General features: G+C 36.8%; 1 protein-coding gene across 1 annotated transcript in view; it reads left to right on the plus strand.

Annotated features, from left to right (window-relative positions):
- The window catches only part of PTGIS (prostaglandin I2 synthase), a 197347-nt gene that overhangs the window by 152511 nt on the left and 21569 nt on the right, over nucleotides 1-23267 (plus strand). The window contains 2 exon segments of the mRNA XM_053716906.1: nucleotides 19190-19358; nucleotides 20633-20817. Of these exon segments, the coding sequence (XP_053572881.1) occupies nucleotides 19190-19358; nucleotides 20633-20817 (354 nt within the window).

The following is a 23267-nucleotide window of genomic DNA, read 5'->3' on the forward strand; positions in this document are numbered from 1 at the left end:
TCACTTATAGAATGTTCACTTTGAAAATGTGAACATATGCTATTGTTACAATGTACACTGCCCAGGCAATGCACCTCTGTGCAATGCACATCCCAAACTAGTGATGTTGCAGGGTCATTGAATGTGTACCCAATCCAGTCTGAGAGTGCAGTACCCTTCCCTGTTTTGTATAGGTCTAGGGGGATTACATAAGTCTGTGAACCCTTGACTTGTTTCCAGTTTATTTGATTGAGAGCTTGAATTATATGGCTGCATTAGGGACCCAGGTTTTGGGAGAGACCTTGACGTGGTACCTGGGCTTGTCCCATTTGGCCAGATGCGGTAACTAACTCTTCCAGTTTTGCTTTTAATCTTAGCTGAGTGCTTACAAGTAAGTGCTGGACTTTCTCTGTGTGTTGTGTGTATGTATGTATATGTGTGTATGTATATATATATATATATATATATATATATATATATATATATACTTGTACATATGTAAGTATCTGTGTTTTACTGTACATATTTCACATTCCAATGTTCTTCACTTACAGGATAATGTACATTTTATTGTAAATAAATATTTTTATTTATATATATATATATATATATATATATATATATATATATATATATATATATATATATATATATATATATATATATATATTGGTAAATTAGAGTCAGTAAGAAAGGCACTCCATATACAGGATAACAGCTTCCAGGGTGCACTTCACAAGATCATCAGATATACAAATAGAAAAAGGCACTCACTGGTATAAAATAAAATATAACATTTAACATTTAATGGTTCAAAATTATCAAATGCATGATACAAACAGTTTGAATCATACTGCTTTTTGTAGATTCAAACTGTTTGTATCATGCATTTGATAAAGGGGGTGCAATACCTCCGAAACGTCATGCATTCTTAACTTGAACCATTAAATGTTAAATGTTATATTTTATTTTATACCAGTGAGTGCCTTTTTCTATATATATATATATATATATACATATATATATATATATATATATATATATATATATATCTGTTTATACCTATATCTGTATATCTATTCCTATAGATATAGTTATAGATACAGTATCTATTTTAAATGAACTGTATTACATATATATATATATATATATATATATATATATATATATAATAAATTTATATTTAATAATAAAAAGTGCATTATTTTCTATGTGAAGAATATAGGAATGTAAAATATGCGTAATGAGCATCGGGGTTCGCAATTTAGGACTAACGCAGTCGGGTTAAAGGTTTCATCTGCACTCTCACAAACAAATGTGACAGCATGTATAATAATTTGAATTATTATTTTTTTAATACTTTATATGTAATATTTCAATAATAATAATAAAATAAAATTGCACATATGGAGCTACAGATTGAAGAGTAAGCATTGCAGAGCTAGATGGGTCTCAATATAAATGTCTAATTCATTTTGATGGATTTTCAGCCGAGGGCTACAGTCATAAAAAGGAAAGCTAATCTGACTCACACAAGCTTCACTCTCATTGTCTTGTCACTGCAACATGTCTGTAAAAACAGACTTGACAATGTTTTTTATTTATTTATTCCATAGTGTAATTCACTGCCGGCTGAAAATATATGAGATTTGCTAATGAATGTAAACCTTTGAAGTGTTAATTGTAATTGAAAACCTAAAAAAAATACTGTCTCTGTGATAAATAACATTTATTAATATTCTGTAAATTATCTGTACAGATTTTTGGTGCCTTCAGACACTTACTAATTTCTTTGAACATTATTTTTTTACGCCTGCAACCTTACTTGACTCATAACACCCTGGATGTAATTTTGTGACACCCCTGAATTATGTTATATGCTCCTGTAGAACATCTGGATTTATGGCCATAGGGTTAATAATGTTGTGGCCCTTTTGCACACTGCTGCTAGAGGGATATGTTGTACCCCATTATGAGCCTTAAAAAGACATAACTGTTTGTCTTTGACTGATAAAATTAATTAGGATTTCTTAATTTGAGGGTGATAACAAAAGTTCATTAACAAATGTGGCACGTGGTACTAGTGAGTTGGTGGGTGTCTTTGCCTTTTTGTAACTATACCCATTCCTTCAAATGTCCCTTTTCTCTTTATTTTGCTACTTCTCTGACATTTCCTTTCTGCACAACATAGCCCTGTTGTTCCCGCTCATGTAATTAGAGGGGGAGGACTAAGCAGATCTGAGTAGCATTTAGCCAACCAGAAAGCTAAATAAAACATTGTACATGTCAAAGAATTGTCTGACTAGCAAATACTGGTCTTATGGCAAATTAAGGTTCAAGTGTGCTGCAAGAATATTTGCACACCCCTAGAAAAATATCTATCATGTACAAAGGAACCTGCCACTGTACTTCTGGGCTTGTTTGCTGTTATTCATTGATTAGACTGATATACTTATGCCCATATTTATCAAGCTCCGTACGGAGCTTGAAGGGTCGTGTTTCTGGCGAGCCTGCAGGCTCGCCAGAAACAGCAGTTATGAAGCAGCGGTCACAAAGACCGCTGCTCCATAACCTGTCCGCCTGCTCTGAGCAGGCAGACAGACATCGCCGGAAATCAACCCGATCGAGTACGATCGGGTTGATTGACACCCCCCTGCTGGCGGCCCATTGGCCGCGAGTCTGCAGGGGGCGGCGTTTCACCAGCAGCTCTTGTGAGCTGCTGGTGCAATGCTGAATACGGCGAGCGTCTTCAAGGTCTAAGAAATTAGCATATGAACCTCCTAGTTTTAGCTTTCAACTAAGAATACCAAGAGAACAAAGCAAAATTGGTGATAAAAGTAAATTGGGAAGTTGTTTAAAATTGCATGCCCTATTTAAATCATGAAAGTTTTTTTTGGACTTGACTGTCCCTTTAAGCACTGTTCATTTAAATGTATGTTTTGCTTGTTTTTTTATGTTTTATGCAATTGGCTCTTGTATGTGTCTTAAAGTTTGTCTCCGAAAGGCTTTTAAGACAATCCATAAGTGGACTTTCTTTTCTACTATCCCTGGAGGAAAAGAACTGCACCTCATAGGGTAAAATTCTCTTAGCATCCTCTCCAGCCTTACTGGCCTCGGGACCCTATACTGCATCAACAGTTACTTTTTTTGTTTTAAACTTTTAGTGCATCAGTTTCATAGAATAACATAGAAGCTGGAAGGGCTGGTAAACCAGGTTAAACCCACTGAGGTCTAACCAGCTGTTACTATTAACCCCTTAGTGACCTTTTTTTTAAAAAAAAAAAAAATTACCGTTAAGGACCAGAGTTATTTTTACATTTCTGCGGTGCTTGTGTTTAGCTGTAATTTTCCTCTTACTCATTTACGGTACTCACACATATTATATACCGTTTTTCTCACAATTAAATGGAATTTCTAAAGATTCAATTCTTTTCATCATATCTTATAATTTAATATAAAAAAAATATATAAAATATAATGAAAAAATTGAAAAAAACTATTTTTTTCTAAATTTGACCCCCAAAATCTGTTACACACCTACAACCACCAGAAAACACCCATGCTAAATAGTTTCTAAATTTTGTCCTGAGTTTAGAAATATCCAATGTTTACATGTTCTTTGAATTTTTTGCAAGTTATAGGGCAATAAGTACAAGTAGCACTTTGCTATTTCCAAACCATTTTTTTTTTTTTTTTTTTTTTAAATTAGGGATAGTTACATTGTAACACTGATATCTGTCAGGAATCCCTGAATAACCCTTCACATGTATATATTTTTTAAAAAGAAGACAACCTAAGGTTTTTAACTTGGGGTATTTGGACTCTTTTCATTTAACCATTTTACGAATATATGCCAAACTTTGAAAGAAAAAAAAAAGTGGTTTTTGACACAAATAGCAATTTAAGAATACATGTACTGAGAACTTTAAGGTTACTGCAAAAGAACACCCCAATATGTGTTAAGCAATATCTCCTAAAGCCAGCCAATGTAATTTACCCCCATCAAACCATATATTTTTAAAAAGTAAGCTATTTGAAATGCTGGTATTTTAACACTTTCCATGCACTAATTGAACCTCCAGTCTTTGTCAAACTTTTGGGTAGTCATTTTTTTGTCTTATTTTTCACACACATTGCACTTTAGGCAGGGATTCTCAGTTCCTGTTATGTGTTACTGCCAAAGAACACCCCAATATGTGTTTAACAACATCTCCTGAGTATAGTGATACCACCCATGTATAGGTGTGTCTGGTTTTCAGAAGGCTAAAAGGCCTTATTTTTAGGGGGTACATTCCATTTTTCCAACTTGGAATTTTAACATCCCATGCACCCATGTCCTATTTGGGACATTTTTGAAGCCTTCCAATGTATTTTCCTCCATCAAACCATATATTTGTAAAAAGTAGACACGCTAGGGTATTTGAAATGCTGGCATTTTAACGCTTTTTATGCACTAATTCAACCACCAGTCTTTGTCAAACTTTTTGGTAGTCATTTTTTTGTGTTATTTTTTCACACACTTTCAGCTAGATTACGAGTTGTGCGTTAAGGTAAAAAAGCAGCGTTAACAGGTCCTAACACTGCGTTTTTACGCCCGCTGCTATTACGAGTCTTGCAGGTTTAGGGGCACCGCACACTTCTTTGGCCTTACCGCAAAACTACTTACGTAAACTTCGTAAAGTCTTTTTTCTATAGGACTTCCATAGCGCCGGTATTACGAGTCTGTCCTGGGAGGCCAAAAAGTGAGCGGTACACCCTCTACCTCCAAGATCCCTAATGCATTCTAAAGTCAGTAGTTAAGAGTTTTATGGTACAACGCCGTAGCATAAAACTCATAACTAAAGTGCAAAAAAGTACACTAACACCCATAAACTACCTATTAACCCCTAAACCGAGGCCCTCCCACATTGCAAATACTAAAATAAAAATTTTAACCCCTAATCTGCCGCTCTGGACATCACCGCCACTATAATAAACATATTAGCCCCTAAACCGCCGCACTCCCGCATCGCAAACACTAGTTAAATAATATTAACCCCAAATCTGCTATCACTAACATCGCCGCCATCTACCTACATTTATTAACCCCTAATCTGCCGTCCCCAACGTCGCCGTCACTATATTAAATGTATTAACCCCTAAATCTAAGTCTAACCCTAACCCTAACACCCCCTAACTTAAATATAATTCAAATAAATCTAAAGAAAATTACTATAATTAACTAAATTATTCCTATTTAAAACTAAATACTTACCTATAAAATAAACCCTAAGCTAGCTACAATATAACTAATAGTTACATTGTAGCTAGCTTAGGGTTTATTTTTATTTTACAGGCAAGTTTGCATTTATTTTAACTAGGTACAATAGTTACTAAATAGTTATTAACTATTTAATAACTACCTAGCTAAAATAAATACAAATTGACCTGTAAAATAAAACCTTACCTAAGTTACACTAACACCTAACACTACACTACAATTAAATAAATTAACTAAATTAAAAACAATTAAATAAATTAAATTAAATTAGCTAAATCACAAAAAAACACTAAATTACAGAAAATAAAAAACAAATTACAGATCTTTAAACTAATTACACCTAATCTAATAGCCCTCTCAAAATAAAAAAGCCCCCCCAAATAAAAAAAAACCTAGCCTAAACTAAACTATCACTAGCCCTTAAAAGGGCTTTTTGAAGGGCATTGCCCCAAAGTAATCAGCTCTTCTACCTGTAAAAAAAAAAATACAAACAACCCCCCCAACAGTAAAACCGGCCACCCACACAACCAACCCCCCAAATAAAATACTAACTAAAAAAACCTAAGCTCCCCATTGCCCTGAAAAGGGCATTTGGATGGGCATTGCCCTTAAAAGGGCAGTTAGCTCTTTTGCGGCCCAAAGCCCTAACCTAAAAATAAAACCCAACGAATACACCCTTAAAAAAACCTAACACTAATCCACTGAAGATCGACTTACTGTTCTGAAGACCGGACATCCATTATCAAGGAAGCGGCAGAAGTCTTCATCCAACCGGGCCGAAGTCCTCTACGAAGCCGGGAGAAGTCTTCATCCAAGCCGGGCACAGTGGTCCTCCAGACGGGCAGAAGTCTTCATCCAGGCGGCATCTTCTATCTTCATCCATCCGACGTGGAGCGGGTCCATCTTCAAGAAATCCGACGCAGAGCATCCTCTTCATCCGGAGTCTTCTTACTGAATGAAGGTACCTTTAAGTGATGTCATCCAAGATGGCGTCCCTTAGATTCAGATTGGCTGTTCCAATCAACCAATAGAATGCAAGCTCAATCCTATTGGCTGATTGGATCAGCCAATAGGATTGAACTTAAATCCTATTGGCTGATTGCATCAGCCAATAGGATTTTTTCTACCTTAAATCCGATTGGCTGATAGAATTCTATCAGCCAATCGGAATCTAAGGGACGCCTTCTTGGATGACGTCACTTAAAGGTACCTTTATTCAGTAAGAAGACTCCGGATGAAGAGGATGCTCCGCGTCGGATGTCTTGAAGATGGACCCGCTCCGCGTCGGATGGATGAAGATAGAAGATGCCATCTGAATGAAGACTTCTGCCCGTCTGGAGGACCACTTCTCCCGGCTTCGTTGAGGACTTCGGCCCGGTTGGATGAAGACTTCTGCCGCTTCCTTGAGGATGGATGTCCGGTCTTCAGAACAGTAAGTTGATCTTCAAGGGGTAAGTGTTAGGATTTTTTAAGGGTGTATTGGGTGGGTTTTATTTGTAGGTTAGGGTTTGGGCCTGCAATAGAGCTAACTGCCCTTTTAAGGGCAATGCCCATCCAAATGCACCTTTCAGGGCAATGGGGTGCTTAGGTTTTTTTAGTTAGTATTTTATTTAGGGGGTTGGTTGTGTGGGTGGTGGGTTTTACTGTTGGGGGGGTTGTTTGTATTTTTTTTTTACAGGTAAAAGAGATTACTTTGGGGCAATGCCCAGCAAAAGGCCCTTTTAAGGGCTATTGATAGTTTAGTTTAAGCTAAGGTTTTTTTTTATTTTGGGGGGCTTTTTTTATTTTGATAAGGCTATTAGATTAGGTGTAATTAGTTTAAAGATCTGTAATTTGTTTTTTAGTTTCTGTAATTTAGTGGGGGGGTTTGTGATTTAGCTAATTTAATTTAATTTATTTAATTGTTTTTAATTTAGTTAATTTATTTAATTGTAGTGTAGTGTTAGGTGTTAGTGTAACTTAGGTTAGGTTTTAGTTTACAGGTACTTTTGTATTTATTTTAGCTAGGTAGTTAGTAAATAGTTAATAACTATTTAGTAACTATTCTACCTAGTTAAAATAAATACAAACATGCCTGTAAAATAACAATAAACCCTAAGCTAGCTACAATGTAACTATTAGTTATATTGTAGCTATCTTAGGGTTTATTTTATAGGTAAGTATTTAGTTTTAAATAGAAATAATGTAGTTAATTATAGTAATTTTATTTAGATTTATTTAAATTATATATAAGTTAGGGGGTGTTAGGGTTAGACTTAGATTTAGGGGTTAATACATTTAATATAGTGGAGGCGACGTTGGTGGCAGCAGATTAGGGGTTAATAAGTGTAGGTAGGTTGCGGCAACATTGGGGGCGGCAGATTATGGGTTAATAAAAATAATGTAGGTGTCGGCGATGTTGGGGCAGCAGATTAGGGGTTAATAAGTATAATGTAGGTGGCGGCGATGATGGGGGTGGCAGATTAGGGGTTAATAAGTGTAAGATTAGGGGTGTTTAGACTCAGGGTTCATGTTAGGGCGTTAGGTGTAAACATAAATTGTATTTCCCCATAGGAATCAATGGGGCTGCGTTACAGAGCTTTACGCTGCTTTTTGGCAGGTGTTAGACTTTTTCTCAGCCGGCTCTTCCCATTGATTCCTATGCACGTACGACCATCTCACCACTGACTTAAGCAGCACTGGTATTGGAGTACGGTATGGAGCTCAATTTTGCTCTACGCTCACTTCTTGCCTGTTAAGTTACGCCTGGTTTGTAAAAACCTGTAATACCAGCGCTGCAGGTAAGTGAGCGGTGAGAGAAAACTGCTCGCTAGCACCGCATAGCTTCTAACGCAAAACTCGTAATCTGGCTGATTGTATTTTAGGCATGAATTGTCACTTCCTGTTATGTATTACTGTGAAAAATAAACCAATATGTGTTCAGCAACATCTCCTGAGTACAGTGATACCACCTATGCATAGGTTTGTTGTCTTGTTTGGGGGTTGCAATGCCAAACTTCTGACATGTGTTTGTGATTTTTTTTCCACATTCAACATATCTTCTTTGGCTATCTTCTTTTTGGGAGCCTTTTTACATACCCCAATTTATTTGCTTGCCATGAACGCGCATATATTTGAAAAGTTGACACCCCAATGGAGTGTTTTGATGCATTTGATGCAACTGTTTTAGCCCAAAAGAAAGTGTATGGTGGTAATTTTTAAATTTTCATTTTTAAACACACATTGCTTTTTGACTATGATTTAGGAGAGCCACTCCAGGTTTTTTCCTATTTACCTCCTGAGTACACCCATGCCCCATGCATAGGTTTGCCTGGATTTTGGGAAGGTTCAGTTACAATTGTATGACTTGTAATTTGAGTTGAAAGTGAGAGTATTTCTTCTGATAGACCTATATTTAGTGTGGGGCCTATTGCATACCCAAGTTTTATTTATTGCCATGAAAAAGTATATATTTGAAACTTTGAAACCCCAAGGCCCCATAGTATATGGAGTGCTTTAATGCCTTTGATGCAACCGTTTTAGGCAAAAAAAAAATGAGAAAGTGTTTGGTGGTAATTTTTCAATTTTCATTTTTACACACACACTGCTTTTTGACTATAATTTAGGAGAGCCTGTTGTAAGTTATTGCAAGAAAACACTCCAGGTTGTTTTCTGTAAGACCTCCTAAGTACACCCATGCCCCCAGGCAAAGGTCTGGCAGGATTTTGGGAAGGTTCAGTTACAATTGTATGACTTGTAATTTGAGTTGAAAGTGAGGGTATTTCTTTTGATAGGCCTATACTTAGTTTGGGGCCTATCGTATACCACAGTTTTATGTATTGCCATGAAAGTGTATATATTTGAAACTTTTACACCCCAAGGCATTGTATATGGTGTGCTTTGATGCCTTTGATGCAACTGTTTTAGGCAAAAAAATTGGAGAAAGTGTATGGTGGTAATTTTTCAATTTTCATCTTTACACACACATTGCTTTTTGACTACCATTTAGGAGAGCCTGTTGTAAAGTTATTGTAAGAAAACACTCCAGGTTGTTTTCTGCAAGACACCTTGAGTACACCCATGCTCCCATGCATAGGTTTGACAGGGTTTTTTGTCAAATACAGCACCAATTTTAGAACTTATAAAAAATAGAACAGTTAAATGTAAAAATATGGCACAGTAAAAGTAAAAAAAAAAACTACAAAAAAGTTTAACATAGTAGATGAGGTTGAAAAAAGACCAAAGTCTATCGAGTTCAACCTATACAAATATACAGTAAAATACTTACAAAAAACCTAAGTTAAGCTTAAATAATCCCACTAAAAGGTGACCCATTTAATACATGCAATCATATCCATGAATTTTGTTTCTAGGCAGAAATGTATCCAAACAATTTTTAAATGTATATATGGTATTAGCATTCACTACCTCCTTTGGTAATGAGTTCCACAATTTTATTGCTCTTACAGTAAAAAAACGTTTCCATTGCAGGAGATTAAATCACCTTTCAACAATTTTCTTGGAATAAACAGAGCTTCTGCCAACTCTGTATATGGGCCTTGAATATATTTATATAAAGTAATCATGTCACCTCTCAAGCACCTTTTTTCTAAAGAAAACAGACCCAGTTTGGCTAGCCTCTGCTCATAGCATAAATTCTCCATTCCCCTTATTAGCTTTGTGTCCCTTCTCTGACCTTTTTCTAGTTCTGCAGTATCTTTTTTTGCGATCGGTCCCCAGAACTGCACTCCATACTCAGGGTGAGGTCTTACCAGGGATTTATATAGTGACTGAATTATACTTTCCTCCCTTAAATCAATGCCTCTTTTAATACATGCTAGTATCTTATTATCCTTTGAAGTAGCTTCCCTGCATTGTCCACCCATCTTTAGCTTGTTATCTATTACTACTACCAAACCCCTTTCCTCCTCTGTTTTGCTAAGTCTTGTCCCATTTAAATAATACATTTTTACTTCCAAAATGAAGAACCTTGCATTTTCCCGAATTAAAGTTCATCATGCTCTGACCTAATGACCTTACTTAACTTAGTATCAACTGCAAAAATAGAGATGTCGCTATTTATTCCTTGCTCCAAGTCATTTATAAAAATATTAAAAAGAACAGGGCCCAGTACTGATCCCTGGGGGACTCCACTGATTACCTTTGTCCAATCTGAGTATGATCCATTCACTACTATTCATTGCTCCCTATCTTTTATCCAGTTATTTATCGATGAGCTAACATTTTCAGCTATTCCCAGTCCTTTCATTTTGTGCATTAATCTCTCATGTGGCACTGTATCAAACGCCTTTGCAAAATCTAAGTATATGACATCTACTAATTCCCCTTTATCTATATTTTTCTTACTTCCTCATAGAATCTAATTAGATTAGTTTGACATGATTTATTTATCATAAAATCGTGCTGATTCAAACTCATAATCTTGTTTACACTAATATGCTCATCAATATAATCCCTTATAATCCCTTCAAATATCTTCCCCACTATTGATGTCGGACTAACTGGTCTATAACTTCCTGGATCATCCCTGCTTCCCTTTTTGAAGAGTGGCACCATCAGCTTTATGCCAATCGTGGGGGATAATGAGTAGAGGTTTGTCTATAACAGCGCTATATTCCCTTAACACCCTTGGGTGAAATCCATCTGGGCCTGGAGTTTTATTTACCTTAATATTATCCAGTTTTTTCCTGATATCCTCTATACATAACCCAGTTAATTGTATGTGCTGGCATGTTCTAGTTTGTTGCAAAGTATCCTCCATTGGTTCCTCTCTTGTGTATACTGAAGAAAAGAACTGGTTTAGTACCTCAGCCTTCTCCCTGTCACTATTAATCATGCTACCCTCCATGCATTTTAATGTACCTATATTGTCCTTCTTACATTTTTTGCTATTTATGTACTTAAAGAACCTTTTAGGGTTAGACTTGCAATTAATTTTTCATTTTCAATTTTGGCTAATTTGATTGCTTTTTTGCATGCATTGTTACATTCCTTATAAATATTGTATGTTGAGTCTGCACTATTTTATTTGAATAATTTAAATGCCCTATGTTTTTTTCCTAATTTCTCTTAACATAGTAACAGTAAACATAACCAAAAAATTCCCCCAAGAAAACACAACAGCCAATTTAAAAAAAATAAAAAATGTCCAGGCTGTCAAGGGCAATCAGTACAGTAAAATGTGGTGTCCTTTCTCTGCCTCCTCTTGGTACAGACTCTGCATTTTTTTTCAGGATTCTGCTTCGCCGCAGTAGGGGGTGTTTTAAAAATAAAATGGGTAGCCCTAACTCTGCTCTCTCCCATCACCACCTGGGGAACAGGAGCATCTTGGTACAAAATCCCCGAAATGATCTGGAGCTAAAACTGTAAAAAAAAGTCAGTTTCATTCCGGGGTTTGCATTTTTTAACAACAAAAAAGTGTTGTAGGTTGCAATCTGCATTAAGTAAATTGCAACCTTTTTGTACCAGGCCCTTGTCTTCTGCATAATTAGGTAGGGCTGCAGCAGCTGATCTGCCAGATCAACCCCACCCATATGCCGATTATAGGCCTTGATGCACACTGACTTCCTTGTGCTCTCAGCTTTGCCACGTACAGAGACCTCCACCGTCCTCTCATTGTGGATGGTGGTAAGAAGGTACGCATCCTTCTTGTCTCTGTACTTAACTGCCAACAGCTCCTCTTGGCGCAGATCTGAGGTCTTCCCCCTTCGTAGCCGGGTGCGTGCAAGTTGTCCTGGCAAACCTGCGCAGTTCTTTCGAATTGTACCGCAAGCTACTGTATCAAAACAATACAGTAGCTTGAACAAAATGACACTTGTATAGAAATTATCTAGATACAAGTAGCACCCTTTGTTCATCAGGGGTAATATCAGGTCCCAGACAATCTTGCCAGTGGTTCCCATATGTTCTGGGCAACCTGGAGGGTCAGGGTGAATATCCTTTCCCTCATACACCCGGAAGGCCTGAGTATACCCACTGTCGCTCTCACAGAGCTTATACACCTTTCCTCCATAACTAGAGTGCTTGGAAGGAATATACTGCTTGAATCCCAAGCTTCCCTTATACTTCATCAGGGATTCATCTACGCATATATTCCTTCCAGGTGTATAAGCCTCTGCAAACCTGGCAGAAAAGTGGGTAATCAGGGGGCGAATTTTATACAGCCTGTCAAACTGGGGATGCTCCATAGGGGGGCACAGGCTGTTTTCGCTGAAGTGCATGAAATATATTATCATTTCATACCTCCTCCTTGACATACACTGGGAGAAAATGGGGGTAGAGCAAATGGGGCTACTGCTCCAGTAGGAGCGCATGCAGGTTTTTTTATATGATGCCCATCAGCATAGTCAATGCCCAGAATTTTTTAAATTCTGGCACATTGATGGGGGCCCATTGCTGCTTTGCCAAAAAAGTGTCAGGCTTTGCAGCACAGAACTGATGGGCATATAAATTAGTTTGGGCGACAATGTTCCCCAATAACTCATCGCCCAGAAACACCTCCATAAATTGCTGAGGGCTAAATCCTGTGACATCCCCATTGATGCAAGGATTTGCAGTGAAGGGTGGGATATCTGGCCTCTGGCGATGAGGCGCTGCCCACTCCTCAGCTGCAATGCCAGCTGGAGCAACACGTCTCCTTCTGGCAGGGGGGGCTAGCAGCCACAGATACATCACTATCAGTTGACACTGTATCTAGTAATGTATTTGAGCACCAGGCAGGGTCACTATTATGGTCTGAGTCAGACGTAGAGGCATTTGACTCAAGGATAACATACGCCTCCTCAGCGCTATATGTTCTCTGTAAAACAGCCTTTGGGTCTCACAACAAATTACTAAAAAAAAGAACCCCTAACTAAATGCACAGAGAGCAAAAATGTGCTGCTGTGCTAGTGCCAGTGATTTATAGTGATCACTGGCAAGCTAGGGGTTAATGACTCTGAAAAGGGCCTTTTGGTCTCACAATTTTTTACAAAAATTAATTAAAACTAGCAAAATGGCTCTGAAAAGAGACTTTAGGTCTCACAAAAAAATTACTAAAAAAATTCAACTCTAATAAATGCAGAGAGAGCAATAAACAGTGATCACTGGCAAGCTAGGGGTTAATGGCTCTTTGGGTCTCAAAATTTTTAACAAATATATTGGCTAAATCTTTCTCTCCTAAACACAGATCTCTCTATCTCACTAAAACACAAGTGAGGAGAGGGAGAGAGATCCACACTGGTCAGAGTCAATATTTACTAATATTGACATGATCAGACAAATTTGATTTTTTATTATTATAAATTTTAATTATAGGGGCAATCACAGATTGGATGACCCTAACCTGCCCCTATAATGAGGCAGGCTAGGGATACCCCCAGAAGCCCCATGATGCACTGGGCAGCGCCATCTTTGAAACCACATGGGGGAGGGAGGAGGGGGGCTATAGGGGGCTATATGGGGCTTTATTAATAATAAAATATATATATATTTTTTTATTAAAAAAATATTCCTTACTCCTTACTGAGTGCCTCGACCCACCGAGGCACTCAGCACACTGTCAGAGCATCAGAAGCCTGTCCAATGGCTCCACGTGGAGTGAAACCGGAAGTGATCACTACATGGGAGCGATTAAAATGGAGTCCGGCAGTCAGGAACAGTATTGCAGGATGCCTCAACATCGAGGCATCGCTGCAATAATGTTTGAGCGCCTGGAAGCAATCTCTGTTGCTTCCAGCGCTCAGATTACCCGAGGACGTGTCAGGCACGTCCTTGGTCCTTAACGGCGTTTTCTGTAGGATGTGCCTGACACGTCCTCAGTCATTAAGGGGTTAAAGAAAAATCACATGCTGTTTTAGTGTCATAATCTGCCCATAGATGGTATCAAATGCATTTTCTCCTGAAAGCTCTCTGAGAGTGCATCATACCATAAGTTATTAGGCATTACCCTTTTCAGGTATATCTCATGTTAAGTCAGCAATATAGAATGCTCTGTATACCCTACTACCTTCATTTTTCTCATTTTACAAGTGCCATCATCTGCACCTCATTTATATTTTCTCACTTCCTCATCCAAAAAAAAGATTTTGAAAGTTGACCTTTGGAAAAAAATGTGACGTGCAGAAGTGATTTATTTACACATAATCAGATAATAATATTCCTGGAAGAAAAAAGAAGTCAAAGAATATTAAAATATTTTAACAACTATCATACTTTATGCAACCTGGAGCTCAAAACCACAAAAATCATAAGCTGCAGGGGGAACGAACTCAGGTAGGTAAGACGTCACACTTGAGAAAATGTAATTTACTGCATGATAAATAATAATGATAAATAAGCCTGTGATTAAAATATTAACCAGTACAATTTATCATAAAATGGCCCATAAAAGAAAATGTGTATTTTATTCCTTAAGTGTGCTTATCTGTTTCAATCTCCAAATGATATCACCCCTGGCCTATAAGGCCACATTTTCATCTATCAAGTTCCATTTTTCAGAAATAAATTATTTTACCAAGACATAGCCTCAAGGAAGCCCTAAAATAGAAATGTCACTCAATTTATCTCAGAAATATCTTTTTCTTCTGTGGCTCATTAATGAGTTGTGAAGTATATCTATCAAGGATCCAGCTTGGCCTTAGACAGTCCTGTGAATAGTAAACATTTAATACTGACTTGACTTTTGTACTCTGATTTCTCTTTAGAGTTAAAACACATTTTGTAAATGAGCACTGTTATCAACTAAATAACTTATAAATTCATATTATCTATTCCTAAAAAGATAGGTTAAAATAGCTGAAATTTGGGTGGTATGTTCTGTTCTTGCTTTCAGATCAGTGCATGCTAATTAGCCTTTCTTTTTTTTTCTGTATCCTATTGAATATCAGTCGTATAAGCTGACTATTTACAACAAAGACATGGTACTGTAGGCAAGTGATGCAGGGAAGATGTTAAATTACCAATATTACTTCAACACCTGTGAAAGAGGTCAGGGAATGCACATGATTGAAGCTGTCAAGCACCTCACAGATTTTGTGTCCAGGGCCCTGATCATCATAGACTCACCAGCATGGAGACAATTCTTGTGAAATCTTTGGGGGCTTTTTTGAGCTTTATATAACAATGTACCTGTCTCTCCAGAACACTGTATAGGGAGATAATACGCTCTTAGGATCAAATTTGGTCTTCTGGATTTCTTTGAGGGGCATCACCTTATTAATGAGACTTCTAAGATCATCTCACCTGATTATAGAGCTTTAGATCCTCAGGGCCCAGGTGTGGTCTCTGGTGGCTTCCTCAGACCTCTCCCAGTGCAGTACTGAGGGTGCAGTAGATCACTATTTAACCCATTGGGGCATATTTATCAAGCTCCGTATGGAGCTTGATGCTCCGTGTTTCTGGCGTGCCTTCAGGCTTGCTGGAAACAGAAGTTATGAAGGAGTGGTCTAAAGACCACTGCTCCATAACCTGTCCCCCTGCTCTGAGGCGGCCGACAGAAATCAACAGAAATCAACCCGATCAAATACGATCTGGTTGATTGACACCCACTGCTAGCGGCCGATGGAATTGCCGCGAATCTGCAGGGGGCGGTATTGAACCAGCAGTTCACAAGAACTGCTGGTGCAATGATAAATGCAGAGAGCGTATGCTATATCGGATCATGTCCGCTCGCACCATCATAAATTGGCCTCATTGTCTGCTAGACTTGCCCAGAATATTGTGTCAAGAGTTTAAAGGGATATGAAAGTGAAAATTAACCTTTATTGGTTCAGAAAGAAAAAGAATGCCATTTTAAAGGACTTTTCAACTTTTTTCTATTATTACATTTACTTTGTTCTATTGCTATTCTTTGTTGAAAAGCATACTTAGGTAAACTCAGGTGCAGAAGTGCACACTGAGAGCTGCACACATATGCTTCTTCTCGTGCATGTTCTATCTGAATCGTAAAAGTTTCATTTTTGACTTTCGTGTCCTTTTAAACACCTGTTGTGTAAATCTAATCTTATGCAATATAGATTATGAGATAATTACTACTAACCGTTTGATATAGTGCGTTATCCCAAAGTACTATTATTATTGTCTCATGTTGTTGTTTATACGGGAGACAAGATATGGGAATTCAGTTCATCCAATCAACAGTTTCCACATCAACAAAACAGGAAACAGATAAGATTGCATTAAGAAAATATTGATGGACAGGCATTACTATATGGGGGAAAAAAGGTTGCTGCATATTTCAGTGCAAATATTTTGCCAGGAACACTGTTTTATGATAAAGACTAGTATTTTAATAAATGCTTTTCCAGGATTAATTAAAAAAAAAACACACACAAATTGCTTTGTCTCTCAAATGATTATGATGAATTAGTGCTTTGAAATGTTTATCAAATTGTTTTGTTTGTTTTATTGAGACACTGATATTTTCATGTCAAATTCTTCCCAACGCTAATAGGAATATAGAATGCAGAGAAACTAATAACCATTTTCATTAGGGATGATACTTTTTTTGATCAAAACAACAGGAGTTGATTTGTGGGATATATCATTTTAATTAGCTTAGTCCTATGTGCTCATATAGCAGTATTTCTAGTAATGTACAGAACCCTTTTACCGGAATGCAGGTTCAAACATTGTACTGAATGCATAATATTAACATTGTGAAATATGCATCAGTTTATTGAATATAATTATGATATTTAGAATGTTTATTCATGCAAAAACCTGCAGAAATATTGGTTATTTTATTTAATATGTTTTCTGGTTTTAGAAAATAAGATTCCCAGGAAGGCATGAAGGAAGGAAAGAAAATTGAAAGTTGAAAGATAATTGAGTAACTCTGTTGATCCTTAAGAAAGATGAAAAAGGAGATATATTTGTATGTGTTTTTTAAAAACATAAGTATACAAAAATCAATGTGGGTTTTTGTAGATAAATTCTGCAATTATTTCAAAAGTAAAATAGTTCACCTCAAAGTGTGCACATTATTCTGAATATAATTATGTTAATTTGATGTCTTTAATAGAAAAGTTGGTATCCATGTTTAATTTCTAGCAATGTGAATTTGATGTATTCAATAGAAATGTTGGTAACCAATGATTTTAAGGGAATTTTTCAAAGTTGGAATATTTGTCTTTATTTTGTTTAATTTACCTAAACCTGTTTGTTTGTTTGTTTGTTTGTTTGTTTGTTTGTTGTGCTGCACAAATGATTGGGATACATTTTGAAAATGACTTTAGGAAATTTGAATGGAGGTAACAGTTGAATGGCCTAGTTTCCATAGATGTATAAATGGTGGAAACTGGGCCTATGTTTGAGGAACACAGTCAAATTATGTAAAGATTTTTTTTGTGGTAAAAAAAAACAATCATAAGATCATATAACTCTTTGATTTTCTGACTGGCTAACATTTGTCTACTTGAATATCTAAAAACAGGTTTTTTTCCGTCTTTGTCACTGAAAGCTGTAACTGGAAACGCAAATTAAATAGGCAATAATAATAAAACATTTGAGAAATGTGCAAGTAAGTGGACTCTAAGGGGCCAATTTACTATGCCACAAATGGGGCCAACTCGCCCTGTTTCCACGTGAGCCTTTAGGCTCGCCGGAAACTGGAGTTAAGAAGCAGCGGTCTTAAGAATGCTGCTCCTTAACTGAATCCTCCGCCTCTGAGGGCGTACAGTAATCAACCGGATCGAATACGATCTGGTTGATTGACAACCCCTGCTACCGGCCGATTGGCAGCGAATCTGCAAGGGGCGGCATTGCACAAGCAGTTCACTAGAATTATATATATTTATATATATATATAATTCTATATATTAAGAAAACAAAAAATTAGAGTATAGTTTAAAGGGACATCATACTTGTATGCTAAATTACTTGAAAGTGATGCAGCATAACTGTACAAAGCTGACAAGAAAATATTACCTGAACATTTCTATGTAAAAAAGGAAGATATTTTACCTCAAAATTTCTTCAGCTCACCAGAGTAAATTCTGTGTAGCTGAAAGTTGAAAAAAAAAAAAGAAAGAAAAAAAAAGCCAATCAGCATCAGCAGTGCTGAGGTAATTCTTTGTCTTTGCTCTGATCTCATGAGATTTCGCTGAAACTGATATTTCTTAGAACGTACTTAAATGGAATAGGAAAATAACATGACTGTGCCTGCACATGACACATGCACATTCCCTAGCTTGTCCTGGGACAAGCATTCTGACTGGCTGCTTAAAGTCTCTTTACAGTGGGGTGTGTATTCTTAGGAAATTTGAGGTAAATATCTTCCTTTTTTACATAGAGATGTTCAGGTGATATTTTTTAGTCGGCTTTTTCCAGCTTTGCTGCATCACTTTCAAGTGCTTTAACATTTGGGTATCATGTCCCTTTAAATTTATATTTTAAATACAGGGATATATCAAGTTTTACAGAAGAGCATTTCAAATAGCTTTATGCAATGTGATAAATGTGCCTTTTATAAATTCAGAGCCATGCAAACATCAAGCCCTAGGTTTGCATCTATGAGGTCTACAAGACACCTATCTCTCTATCCACAAATGAGCCTGAGGGTAATATAAGTGAGGTCAGGTCAAGTATGAGTATGAGTATGATCTGCCCTTCACAGAAAAAGAAAACTGACATATTTTATCCCTATACAACTATAAGTATACTATTTGCTATTGTTGTTTATTGTATAATGTCCCTACAGTAAGTCAGCGTTTTTTAAACTCCAACACACATTTTACAAAGCATAGTGGGTAACCACTTTATCAGCTAATTAATCAGCTGTTTAGAAGTTGTAACAACAAATTGTATGGTTCATAGAAATCTGTAATTAATAATATATATCCCTGCTGATCAAAGTGAATGCAATTCGTCAGATAATGCTCATACTGTTCTAAATCAAACACATGCAAGAAAAAATATGTTTGCACAAAGATTTGAATTCTCAAACTCATATTATTTGGTGTTTATTTTTAGGGGAATGCTGGGCCTGCTGCATTTTGGCTTCTCTTGTTTTTGTTGAAGCATCCCAAAGCTATGGCCGCTGTTCAAGGTGAATTGGAGCAGGTGTTTAAAAGCAAAGGACAAACTATAAAACAAATGGGCTGCATCAGTCAAGAAATCCTGGACAACACAATTATCTTTGGTAATGCATTTAATGCTCATGAATATTTATTTATTTAATTAAAGGGAAAGGCAAGTCAAAATTCGACTTTCGTGATTCAGATAGGGTGTGCAATTTTAAACAACTTTTTGATAATCAAATTTGCTTTGTTCGCTTGGTATTCTTTGTTGAAAGCTAAACCTAGGTAGGCTCATATGGTAGGTAATTTCTAAGCCCTTGAAGGCCACCTCTTATCTCAGTTTTTCACAACTAGACAGTGCTAGTTAATGTGTGCCGTATAGATAACATTGTGCTCACATACGCAGAGTCAGCAGTACTGATTGGCTAAAATGCAAATCTGTCACAATAACTGAAAAAAGATGGCAGTATACAGAGGCTTAGATACAAGGTAATCACAGAGGTAAATAGTATAATAATATAACTGGTTATGTAAAACTGGGGAATGGGTAATAAAGGGATTATCTATCTTTTAAAACAATAAAAAATCTGGTGTAGTGTCCCTTTAATGAAGTGAACTAATATATGCAATATTGCCAGCCTATAAACACACACATACATGCAGTGCAAACAAATGTGTTATTATTTATATGCATGTCTATGTATCTATTTCTATAGGGATCCCCTTCCACTATTGGGAATATGTTAGAGATATTAAAAGCATTCGTTGCAACCCAATGTTCACATTATGGCATCACTATCTGCTTCCAGCGCTATCTAGATAAAAAAGAAGTGATAGCCACCCACTTCCTTCCCAAAGTTTCAGTTTGTAGATCTAAATTGAGATGTATTAGATAGTTTAGGCACAATTCAAAAGTTGTGTTTAACCCTAACAAATCTAACTAATGTTGAAACATGGTATTGGCTTTTGAGCATGATGTACCATGAGGTTAAGGTTTCAACGGCATAATTAATGGTTCTAGAAATAAAAGCCACAGTTGTCTATGTATTGGGATCTTGAAGTGAGGGTAATATTTTCCCTCCACTTTAATAGAAATACCCACACAAAAAAAACATTTTTTTTAATAAACTAAGCATTGCTTACTTTGGATTTTAGCCACCATGAAGTAACAGAATATCTTGGGATCTTAATGTTCCACTCCAAATCACCAACAGAAAAATTAAACTGCCATTCAAAATGCACAGTGCCCCACTAACTCAGTACCAATATAGTGAGCACAGCTGGCGCTAGACAATTAATACAGCACAGATATGATGACACAGTACATATCTCATTCAGACTATTGTTCATATCTTCTTGTCACATGATATTTCCTGCTTGGTTTTGCTCCTTACAGACAGTGCATTAAATGAAAGTCTGCGGTTAACAGCAGCTCCCTTCATCACCAGGGAAGTCCTTGAGGATATGCGCCTGAATCTGGCAGATGGGAGGCAGTACCTCCTAAGGAAGGGAGACCGGGTCTGTCTCTTTCCATACGTTAGCCCCCAGATGGATCCAGAAATTCACGAAGAGCCCCAGGTAGTGTTCAGCTTGAATCTTTAGTCTGATTTCAACTTTTTTTTAAAAATAACTTAGTTAAGCCTTTATACAGTGCTAAAAACATATATTCATCTAATACTAAACTACAATAAAAATGTAAATTTCCACTCTTTAAAATGTGTATATTTTTTAACAAAAATTGTTTTTGGAGCTGTTTCTAAGATGCAAAGAAAAGAGTTAAATTTGAATACACGACACAGTTTGCTGGGTATTGTGTTTGCTTTTTAATGATTATGTTGCTGCAGGGCAGCAATGAGAATTCCCGTTAATATAAAAAGTATTCTCTGCCATAAACAAAATATCTTGATTTACAAATGAGATAGACTGAACATTTGGCAGGCAATCATTTAATGTTTAACTCCCTCTGCTTGAATACAAAATGTAAATTATTAATCACAGTCATAAAAAATGGTAATTTAAATACATATGATTTTTTTTCATAAAGAACAGTAAAATATTTGGGTCCAAATTGCGAGGGGATCACAAATTAATGCTCCCGCTTGAGTGTTAATTGCGCTAGAACTAAGATTTTTGCGCTCGTCGGGTTGAGCTTGTATTACAAGTTGAAAGTAAGTGGTTTTTGCTCTCACACTAACAAGACGAGCGCAAATAAGTTATTTAGAATATGATGTGCGCATTCACGTATTCGCCCATAGAAGTCAATGGAGTAAAAAAAGTGGAATAAATACTTGCACCCCACTCTCATGCAAACACTGCAATTGTAGATTCTCAAGTGCACTAACCCAACATGAAAATAGGCATATTTCACATTCCAATGTTCTTCACATAACAGAATATGTTCTATTTATTCATAAATACATATATCTTCATATATCTGATGGTATTTTGGTACAATTATATAAAGGTATATCTATTTATAAATACATAACATATATTCTGCTATGTGCAGAACATTGGAATGTCAAATAGTTACAGTAAATACATAGTTAAAGCCTTTATTAAATATGAATATTGCATAAATATGCTTTTACATGTTTTCATCTACAGCAAAGGGCTCTAATGAACTTATATTTGTGTCTATATATGTATACGCATGTATTTATGTGTTTATATATGTATATATGTCTGTAAATACATTCATACACATATAAATACATAAATATATATACTCACCAGCCACTTTATTAGGTACACTTTGCTAGTACCGGGTTGGACCCCCTTTTGCCTTCAGAACTGCCTTATTGCTTTGTGGCATAGATTTAACAAGATGTTGGAAACATTCCTCAGATATTTTGGTCCATATTGATATGATAGCATTACGCAGTTTCTGCCGATTTTTCGGCTGCACATCCACGATGCAAATCTCTCGTTCCACCACATCCCATATTTGATCTATTGGATCTATGGTCAGTCCAGCGCCGAAATACCAGGCAATTTCTCTCTGAACAAGGAACACAGCAACCCCAAACGATCATTTTGGCCTTCATTGGGCATCATCAGTGAGGTGTAGCCATATTCTTCTAAGCACACTGAGCAAGGAGTCCACGTCTGGTTGCCCTTTTTTCCTATAGGGAGACTAAATACACACAGAGAGAAGTGCCCTCACAGGAACTAAAAACCGGATCATTACCCTTGTTAGTCTGTTCTATGGCGATTTACCACCTGGGTGCAGCTTTTTAGCCCAGTAATGCTTTTCACAGAGTAGAACTTTCCTGTAGTATATAAGTCTGATCCCGCCTATTATGGTCAGTCCAGCGCCGAAATACCAGGCAATTCCTCTCTGAACAAGGAACACAGCAACCGAAGACGATCATTTCAGCCTTCATTGGGCCTCGTCAGTGAGGTGTAGCAGTATTCCTCTAAGCACACTGAGCAAGGAGTCCACGTCTGGTGGCCCCATTTTTTTGAAGCAATTGAACAGGTGTACTTAATATAGTGGCCGGTGAGTGTATATACATATAAAGATATATCTTTAGACATGTATATGTATGTGTCTCAATGTTAAAGCCCTTCGGCTGCCTGGTACCTCATATCTTTGAGCCTTTCTAACTTTTGTGTGCAATATTTTTTTAGAAATAATTTTTATTAGATGGTATTATTATGAGTCTAACTGTACTTTGTAATGGTTTTTTAATGTGTTTTGTGCAACTTTCGCAAAACAGTTAACCACAGCTCTGAAGTCGCGGCAATGATTTTAACATAAATCGTGATTGCGCTCATATGACCGCATTTACTTTCAACTTGTAATATGAGCGGTAAGCCCAATGAGCACAAACCCTAGCGATATGCACCTTATCGCTTGCGCGCAAAGTTTGTGCTCCACTCATAATCTAGCCCTTTGTGTGATAAGAATTATGGGGTCCATCCGATAAAAATCGTCGCCCGCAAAAGCCGGCGACGCCAATATTTGCGCGGGTTTGGTATCCTATATACGGCGTAACCTAGAAGTTACGCCCGTATATTTCTGCCGT

Source organism: Bombina bombina, chromosome 1 (genome assembly GCF_027579735.1).
Source record: "Bombina bombina isolate aBomBom1 chromosome 1, aBomBom1.pri, whole genome shotgun sequence".
NCBI lineage: Eukaryota > Metazoa > Chordata > Amphibia > Anura > Bombinatoridae > Bombina > Bombina bombina.